The sequence below is a fragment of the Daphnia pulex genome, chromosome 11 (assembly GCF_021134715.1).
Source record: "Daphnia pulex isolate KAP4 chromosome 11, ASM2113471v1".
NCBI classification, from domain to species: Eukaryota; Metazoa; Arthropoda; class Branchiopoda; order Diplostraca; family Daphniidae; genus Daphnia; species Daphnia pulex.
The window spans coordinates 3,877,286-3,886,996 of record NC_060027.1 but is presented as its reverse complement, the minus strand read 5'-3'; the positions used below and the strand labels follow the sequence as shown (position 1 = coordinate 3,886,996).

General features: G+C 41.2%; 1 protein-coding gene across 2 annotated transcripts; it reads left to right on the top strand.

Moving 5' to 3' along the window:
• The first annotated feature begins 4,071 nt into the window (after positions 1 to 4,071).
• Positions 4,072 to 9,164, top strand: LOC124208250 (protein O-mannosyltransferase 1-like). 2 transcript variants are annotated; one of them, XM_046606012.1, is made up of 14 exons: positions 4,072 to 4,298; positions 4,377 to 4,498; positions 5,290 to 5,668; positions 6,211 to 6,387; positions 6,473 to 6,665; positions 6,754 to 7,006; positions 7,085 to 7,305; positions 7,385 to 7,514; positions 7,632 to 7,745; positions 7,806 to 7,959; positions 8,015 to 8,232; positions 8,316 to 8,442; positions 8,516 to 8,690; positions 8,768 to 9,164. In XM_046606012.1, exons 1-14 carry the CDS (start codon positions 4,262 to 4,264, stop codon positions 8,952 to 8,954), a joined length of 2,487 nt encoding a protein of 828 aa, XP_046461968.1. In that variant the 5' UTR covers positions 4,072 to 4,261; the 3' UTR covers positions 8,955 to 9,164. The 2 variants fall into 2 exon arrangements, with proteins under 2 accessions (XP_046461968.1, XP_046461969.1); XM_046606013.1 differs by having other exon boundaries at positions 4,073 to 4,321.
• Positions 9,165 to 9,711: the final 547 nt, after the last annotated feature.

The window sequence follows — 9,711 nt, the reverse complement described above, 5'->3', positions numbered from 1 at the left end:
GCGGGAAATATGTACTAAACGCTGTTGATAGGGTGGGTGTATATAATATCAAAAGAATTGCGCATTCCAGTTACATCTTTGCCGCTTTATTTGGCTTTCAGCAGACGATACGCTTGATGACAAGAGACATTCGGAAAAGGTCAAACTAATTAATTTGGCGAATTTGATTGTCGATCTCGTGTTCACCGGACGTCCGAGATGGAAATATCGATCTAAACTCGGTAGTACTATTTGGCTAATGACGGAGGGCAAAGGACCCACTTGATAATTGAACCACGGAAGGACGTTGAACCCATTGCTAACCATTAACTAGAGATATCAATTCCTTGGAATCGATTGCATGTTTCGTCAATATATTCGAAACGAGATGGCATTGGTCACATGTCCAATGGTATAATATATAGGCCAATAGACTCGAAACGAGACTGTGCCGCATCCAGAGCGGATAACAAAGAAGTCTTTGTCGTTCACGTTTTCAGTTTGACTATTCTACTGTGTCTCTTCATTTCAGAGTAAACATTGATCGGGACTATATCCTTTCGTATTTGCGCTGTAGTCCCCGCAGATAATAATTCCCCCCATGGTATTTGGAACGCCTGACGAGACGAATCGAGATGAAAGGGTTTTTTAAACTGCTGGTCTATACCGCACATTTGCAACAGAATATTGCTTGCGTGTCACGCCTGTCTGAGTATTGTTGGAAACGTGCCATTATAAGCGTAGGTAGAGCCATCACCATCTTCAAATACAGTCGGTTGCGAGATTTCCAACAGCACACCGACGGATGGAAATTGGTTTATCAGCAGGAAGGCACATGCACGTGTCTCCATCCCACGTGAAAGGGAAGTCTGTTGTACACCGAAAGATCTCAGCGGAGGATGTCAGAGCTGCTGCGCATTGCGCCATTAGGAAGGAAGTCAACAGTTGAACGTGTTTCGTCGCTGTTGATTTATTTCGCCTTTCTTATAAAACATTTCACGTGTCGCTGCTGGAGTCTTCAGGACTAAGTCAAAAAGAAATCTCCAGAGGAATTGAAAGCTTTGATTATTCCTGCGTGCGTAGAACTCTTACGTTACGCTATCTGGGTTAACTTGACACACAGCGAAACGCACAGACGGTCGTGATTGCTGCTGGTACAAATCAAAGCGTCGTAATAGCAGCATCTGTGTGACATCAATCACTTTGCCTTTTATAGAAGTCAATGTCTGATAATGGCAAATTCGTGCCGACGCTATCATGCACGAGCGCTTTTTGCGATCCGATCGTTTCTTCGGAAGTCTCGGAAGCGTAATAAGTGGAAATATTGCGTCGTACAGTTGAAATAGAAACTAATTAGGCAGCGGTGGATTCGCCACAGATACAGACAGACGACAGTATAGGCAGTACTCTGTAGTACTTTGGAATCATAATTATGCACGGTGCTAATCATGTAGCATTTGTTTGTTTATTGTATTGCTACATAATCGTGCAATTGAGCTTGTGACATTTATTTTCTTTATGTGCTTTTTTATTTTGTGAATATTTCGAAATTTTTCAAGCTCAACGCAGTCGCATCCTTATTACTGAAACTACCGTTCGTCACAGTGTTGACTGCGCAGAGTTCTGTGGCGTTGTCCGAGGCGACCCAACCAGGTGTGTCTCGCTCAATAGGTAAAGAGCAAAGCATCAAAACAATATAAATGAAGGCCAAATCATTCGATCGTGTATAAACTAAATGACTGCGATATCAGTGGAAATCGGTCGCTTTATTTGGGCTTCAATTAAAACAACAGTAATGAGCTGCTAAATTTACAAATTGGGATCGAAGAAAGCTAAAAAAAAGACCAAAAATGGAAATAAGGTAAATAAAGATAGAGGGGGGTACGACAATAGTCATCATTTAAATTTTACGATATCAAATTACATAAACAACTTTGATTGGGATTCTGACGCCCTTGTATACGTTTTTTACTACTCTAACCGTCGTCTATTTCATTTCATTCGAACTGGCAATTCTCTGTTCTTGTTTTGTCCACCTTTTCTCAACATACAGAATATTGCGGTGCACTAGACAATAACACATTGAATACGCCCCCATTGTACGCTTATTGAAAGGACCGCAATCACTATGCGACTGCTATTCTACTCTTGAAGTTAGTTTGATTCAAAAACAAAGCGATTCGTTCTGAGTGCCATCTCCACGGATATTAATTATCCCTCCCTGCCAACCACTTGATTCTCCGGTGAGAAAATAAGTTGAAATTGAGATACGTCATCTTAAGATAACCTTATCTAACTCTTGGGTTAACATCACCTCATCTAGAATCCTGCGTTCAAATACATTGTTGCAGTGCAGTATGACGTCTTCACGAGCGCAATTGAATGTCCGAGAAAATCCAATGGGCGCGATGTGTGTTAATAATTGAATTGTTCTTTTCTTCGCCATTGTCTCGAGCAGGTACTTCCAATCATCCTTGCGTCAAGAAGGACATTTACGGAGAATAACGGAATTTTGTGAGGAGACAATAAAGACAATCTTTCAATCAACGCTCGTTCACTAACAGCCACCGATGGCTAGGCTCTCATTTTTATTATTTCAGTCTCACGAAACAGATCTCCACTGCACCGACAGAAAAGGATTCACAGCATTGACGTCATCAGTCCACTTTTCGTTCCCAAATGCACGAATTCTTGATTGCACTTTGTGTGCCCAAACGGTATACGTATTCGGTTTTGCAACAAAAGGTAATGCAATAGTGGGGCTTAAAACATTTGGCGGGTTAGAAAACATAGTATACGTACCATATAGCACCACTTTTGCGTCACTAAAGTACAAGCTTTAGAAATGGCTGTTGATCCTTTTATGAAGTTCTCGCTGTGTGGAAAGTTTGTTTAGGAAAGCTTGCAATGCGAATATACTCATGAAATCTATAACGTCGCTACGCTCCTTATCCAATCGGATTCTTTTTTACTCCAACCAATTTCAAATCAAAGTCCTTTTACCTCAAAGTAAATATCGATTTTGATTTGATTAGTTTGTTTGTAGAGTGATTTTTAAAAAAATAAAGACGCAAGTTTGAGTTTTGTTAGAATCACAAAGTTTAAAACTCGAAGCAAGTTCCAGAGATGGCGTGCGACGTTTTGTTTTCAATCGGAAGGAAAATTGTATTAATGGAATAATTCTGTTTGATTCGTCTCGTTCGTGTGTCAATTCCTTCAACAAGCGAAAGATTGCGCATTTGCTATCTTAAAACAGATTTGGCGTGAAGTTGTCAAAGGCTAACCAGCATCTCCTTCAGCATCCGGCAATTCAAACAGTTATAGCCACAAAATTCTGATGCCAAGGGGGTCTATTCCTGTAAAAGGAAATTCTTTTCAAAGGAAAAATAATCTTCACCAGGATTGTGAACGTGAATCTTCGACTTTGTGCATAATACTGCGGGGTTGTCAGAGAAGCATAGCAAGTCAAAGACTTTCCTCGTGTCTCCAATTTCTCTCCTCATGGCTCGGAGGAGGGAAGTCGAATAAATAAGTCAATCTTTTGGAAGTTCTCTGGAAAGTCAAATCAGAATTCCGGACAGGGCTTCCGGGCTTTCCTTATACAATCCAAACGGTTGAGTCCAATCGCGCAGAACACATTCTGGGCCGTCCAGAATTGAGACTGCTGTTCTGTGCTACCATCTATCGCCATCTAGTAGAGTCGAAATCTTTTGACGTTTAAAAAAAAAGTAAAAAAATCAAAAATAATCTTTAAACAAACGATAAATAATAGTAAAAAATTTAATAACTATTCAAGAATCTATTAGGAATCTTAAAATTAACTTGTTATTTGTCGGTTAAATATCAAAAATTTGTCAAGTTATCATTAATTCATCAAATAAACTTTTTCTTTGTTTTTTGTTTTTCTTTTTTTGAGCTTTAAATTTTTTTTTTTTTTTTTTTTTTTAAATTATAGGCTACTGGGTTAAAGATTAATGTTTGTTTAATACATGAAACATGGGATGTCATTTTAAATTTGTGATGACTGTCATTGGACGACAGCCGAATGCAGCCGACTCTGGACTCTTGAATTGATGTAATGGACTGAAATTGACTGCTGAAAATGTACCATTTCTTTGGTAAAAAGTGAGAGCGAACCTCATAACATATTGAAAATGTGAAGAAGAATTTCGAAGTCACCTAACTGGCTAAGACTTGCATGCTGACCTCGGGCGAAAAGTTTCGACTATTCTGAATTCTGATCGCCAAGGGCAAGTTACCTGTGCACACAACTCCGAGCCGAATGAAAGAGCCAACTCACCGGCGTTGTGTATTTTTCAGTACGTGTTTGACGTTCTTACAGGTGGGTTGAGCTAAGTCACTCTTAGGCCCCCTTATTTTATTCCACTTCTCCATAGACTCATCACTTGGAGAAAAAATGGTTGACACAGAAGTTAAAAACAGAAAAGTGAATCGCAGCAAAGGCAAAAATGAAAAGAACAAGGAAATTCCCAATCCAGCCGTAGATCCAAGGGATGAGGTAAGGTGTCATTCAGTTCTCTTCAACACTTTCAATTTTAACGAAATGCAATTTACTGTAATGTCGGTGTATGCATTTCTCTTACACTATTATTAAGCCTCATATTATCTTTTAAATTTTGACAGCTGTCGTTTTAAAAAACTGCATCCAAATCCTACTTTAAGGCCATCTGATTTTTAAACTGTTCATGCGTATCAATGTGAGGTAGACTGTTAAATTCAGAATTCCTGGTGTGGAACTAGGATGTACATAAAACCAATTCTTTACACACAGGGGGTAAATTTCGTTCATTCCATACTTCCTGTGTGTCGTTCATGCGGGTAGTATTATTGAGTTATACTGCTTTAAGAAAAAAAGGGAAACTTCTTTTCTGCTCCATCTATTTTCACGTGCATTTGTCGACGTGTACGTATGCGCGGTTTTGCCATAGACGGCTTTGCCGTAAGGGTGGCTGAACTCTCGTCCTTGGCTTGTTGTTCTTTCCATCCAGGTAGCAAGCACTCCCCCCTCCTCCTCCCATTTTCTATCGTCGTAATAAAGAAAGAGCCAGTCCCTGCTGCACACACGTCTTTGAAAGGGAAACGAATATATTGGCCTTGAAATGGCTAAAGCTTGTTTAATTTGACACATCTTTTTTTTCTTTCTAAAAACGTGACGTATACCAGCTAATGTAAATCTGTTTTTATTTCATGCTCGTCACAGATGTCACACATGTGTTACTTGAATTAAACATTCGCTCTTGTTTTGCGTGTCGCTGTAATTCATTTAATTTTTTAATTTTTCTATTTCAGGGCGACGGTGAATCGACACCCGAAGCTTTGCCGGAAGAATTGGCCGAGGAGACTGTCGCCAAGAAAGCCTCGCCAAGCAAATCTGAGAAGAAGAAGCGAAGTGGCGGCAAAGCGGGGGCTGCAACGGCCGGCACAGCCCTGTCTGACCTCCCTACGTTGGCCGTCACTTGTCACTTTAATTTACTACCCATGCTGCTGTTTGGTGTCGCATTGGCTACACGGTTCTACGCTTTGGATCAGCCCAACAGCATTGTCTTTGACGAGCTACATTACGGCCGCTATGCCGGACTCTACCAGAAGCAGACTTTCTTCTTCGATTCGCATCCGCCTTTGGGCAAACAGTTGTTAGCCCTCGCCGGTTACCTGGGTGGATTTCAAGGTTCGAATCTAACCCTGTTATTTTCACTAGATCGCCTTTGATCCGAAATTCTCATTAAAGCTCGCGGGAGGCTGAATAACTGACCCGTCTTATTTATTATTTTCGATTAAATCAACTAGACACGATGGATGTAGCGATTTAAATAGTGAAGAGGAATGAAACGCACTACTGTAGTAGTTCAACTACCTAACAAAGTGAAATGAAATGAAATATTCAAGGTTTTTCCTAGTAATTGTGAGAAGCCCTCGAGAAAGATGACTGACGTGGATGTTATTGTGTTATTAGTTTTTCTACTCGAGGCTTCTAGACGAGGGCCATGAATTTGATTCTTTAATGTGGTCTCACTCTTGTTTATTGTACCCGTTGGCCATAGAACACGGGGCTCTTGTAAGGAACCTGTGCCTCATTTCAGAATAACCTGAAATAACGTCGTAGAATGATTGATCGTATCTTGATGAAAGAGAAAAGGATTGCGACGCAAATATTGATATTTCCTTATTCTATCTGATTTAATCCAAAAAATATTTGTTTTTGTGTTTTAGGTGATTTTAAATTCGATAAGATTGGCTCGTCGTACAATGCCAGCGTACCGGTTTTTGCGATGCGATCTGTTCCTGCCCTGACTGGCAGTTTGCTTATCCCACTGGTCTACATGATTATGCTGCAGCTGAATTATTCGCAATGGACCGCTGCCCTTGCTGGATTCCTGTTTCTTTTCGGTACGAAACATCCCCTATCCATTAATCAAACCGATAACCCCAGAATCATAGCCAAATCCTTACCTGTCGTGTGAATAAATTTCAGATAATGCCCTCCTGACACAATCGCACTACATGCTCATGGAGCCGATCCTGCTTTTCTTCGCCATGAGTGGCGTTCTCTGCGTTCTCAAGTTCCGTGCTCTCGAACGCAGTGGCAACGCCCAAGCTCACTCTTACTCTCTACGTTGGTGGGGCTGGCTCCTATCCGGTGCTATCTTTTTGACTTGCGCCCTGTGGTAAGATTAATTTGAAAGAAATACCTGCATTTGTATTTTGACGTGTCCATCTTGTTCTATTTTTATTTTTTTCCATTCACATCGACAGTGTCAAGTATGTCGGTGTCTACTCTTATCTGCTGGGGTTGGCCCTGGTTGGTCATGACTTCTGGGAAAAAGTGTTAGGCAACTTGTCGCTAAGCAAGAAGCAAGTCTTTGGCCATGCTTGTGCACGCTTTTTCGCCTTTTTCATGGTCCCGCTGATGGTTTACGTCGGTGTTTTCTACATCCACCTGAGTACGCTGGTCAATGCCGGCCCACACGACTCTGCCATGTCATCTGCTTTCCAGGCCAGCTTGGAAGTATGCAAAGATTTTCTTTCTTTTTTCAAATTTTGATTGGACTAGTTTCTTATTTCTTTATATTGCTGTTTTTTCTAGGGTGGATTGAGCTCGATCGTCCGTGGTCAACCCCTGGAAGTCGTTCATGGTTCTCAGGTGACTTTGAGACACGCCCACGGCTCTCCTTGCTGGTTGCACAGCCACGCAGCCAATTACCCTGTCAAATACGCTGACAAGCGCGGATCTTCTCATCAGCAGCAAGTGACGTGCTACGTCGCCAAAGATATCAACAACTGGTGGATTATCAAGAGACCAAACAGGTTCGACACGAATATCTATTTGATTTATGGCAAAACATGTTTTTGAATGATTGTGTCTAATCTCTTTTTTGGTTGTTAGGACTGATCTTGCGGTCGCTGCACCACTGGACAGGATTTCACACGGCGAGGAGGTTCAACTTGTTCACGGCATCACCGGTCGCAATTTGAATTCGCACAATGTGGCGGCTCCGGCTTCTCCAACCAAACAGGTTCGTCCTTGAATATTCAATTGATATCCGAAAATGGTGCGCTGAAGTTTTTCGAACGACCTGAGGCGAATGACTTTAACCTAGGGAATGTAACGTTTTTATTGTTTGTTCTTGCAGGAAGTGAGTTGTTATGTTGATCACAACGTCTCCATGCCGGCCCAGGATGTCTGGCGAGTCGAAATTACCAACCGCGAAGAAATTGGCGATGTCTGGCACGCTTTAGAGTCAATGGTAAATATATTATTGATTTTAAAAATTCGGGAATGAGACAAACATGTTTATTCTTAACAGGTTCGACTGATCCATGTCAATACGAGTGTAGCCCTGGCGTTCTCTGGAAGACTGCTGCCGGAATGGGGGCATAACCAGCACGAAATCGTCGGTGACGTCATGGTCAATCAACCCAACACCATTTTCAACGTCGAGGAGCATCGCTACACGCGCAGTAAGCTATTTGTTTATTTTATTTTCATGATCCTTTATTCATCAATTTTCTGTAGATGAGGACGAGAAAGATCGACAGCTGGAACTGATGACGACAGATTTTATTCCACTCGAGCCCGTCGTGATGGGTTTCTGGGAAAAGTTTTTCGAGCTTCAAATCCGGATGCTTTTCATTTCCAACGAGAACGTTCAAAATCACATGTACACTTCCAGCCCGTGGGAGTGGCTTGTCTTGACCAGAGGCATCGCCTACTGGGTGTCTCCAGAGTCGAATGTAATTTACTATTTGACTTTTTGGATATCTTTAGTCGCTTTGATAACAGATTCTCTTCTTTTTTTATTGGTTTGATTCCTCAGGCCCAAATTCACTTGTTAGGTAACATCTTCGTCTGGTATTCCGCAACGGTTGCCCTTGGAGTCTATTGCAGTCTTCTGATTTTCTATCTCTTGAGACAGCGTAGGCAATGTTACGACATTCACGAAGGTAAACCGTCTGTCTTTCACATCAATCAAGCGTTGTTTTTTAATTTTCTAAATAAAACTTGTTGGCGCAACAGAAGCCTGGAACCAATTCCGCACAACCGGCGAGGTTCTTCTAGTTGGCTACGTATTCCACTTCCTGCCTTATTTTTTCGTCGACCACACGCTCTTCCTGCATCATTATTTACCGGCACTCGCATTTAAATTACTTTTGAATGCCGCTCTGGTTGAGCATCTTTACTATCTTACAAGGTTGGTTAGAGGACTAATGAACCATTTCGTTACCATTTTCTAACTCTCTATTTATTTTTTTCATGGTTCTTGTTTAGGCTGGTATTTGCCAAGCAGTTCTTCAACTGGATGTGTATTCTGATAGTCCTCACATGGATGAGTGGTATTCTGATGGTCTTCAACAAATTTCTTCCTCTGTCCTACGGCCTGGGACCGATGAACGCGTCTCAAATTCTAGATCTGAAACTGAGAGAAACTTGGGATTTTATTGTGCACAAGCCTTAAAAAATGTTAAAATTGCAATTTTTTTAAATAAGTTTTCCCTAAAAAGGATTTACGTTCTTTTATTGAAAACCATGTGCAATCCCGGATGTTGTAGGGTGTTTTTTTTACCGTATAAAAGGTGTCCGTTTTAATTATTAGTGCCATGGCCTTTTGACCGAGGTTCCATAAAGCACTTTCGGCAATTGAATACATCTCTTTCCTAAAATTAAATTCGTCTGAGCGTAAATTCGTGATTTAAAATGCCTTGTCAACCGTAAACCGGTTTGAACCCACTGTAAATGGTCCGTATCACAATGATGTGACAGGTGTTTGCTCTGAGTGAGTGATCACTTTTTCTTGTCGGCGGTACAGTGGAAACGAATTAGCCATGCAAAAGACATTTCATTCACCCATCGCTCTACAGTTACCCATTTGTATAATACACGCAAAAATAGAGAGTGGAGAGGTCCTTGGATTTTGTGGCAATGGCAATTGGCAAGCCCTTTTACTATAAGTTTGAATATTTTGTAGTCGATGTTACCCGAAGGGTTTTTTTTTCTGTTTCCCGAAGGAATCTAGGGTGAGGGCATTTTGGAACGGGGGAAAATGGGGTGGGGAGGGGAGGGTATTTTATTTTTTCCCGAAAGGATTTAGGTTAGGGCGAGGCATTTTTTTATTAGGGGTGGAGGAAAATGAAATTCGCCTGCTTAGCTCAATAGATGGATTTTTTTCGCCTGCTAAGCTCAATAGATGGATTTTGAGATTTGAGTGCACTGAC

Bases quoted from the DNA above. Each gene is read 5' to 3' on its own strand.
- LOC124208250 (XM_046606012.1), top strand. From the start codon at position 4,262: ATGAAAGAGCCAACTCACCGGCGTTGTGTATTTTTCA. The intron at 7,960-8,014 runs GTAAGCTATTTG...AATTTTCTGTAG, and splicing joins GGAGCATCGCTACACGCGCA to ATGAGGACGAGAAAGATCGA. The intron at 8,443-8,515 runs GTAAACCGTCTG...TTGGCGCAACAG, and splicing joins ATGTTACGACATTCACGAAG to AAGCCTGGAACCAATTCCGC.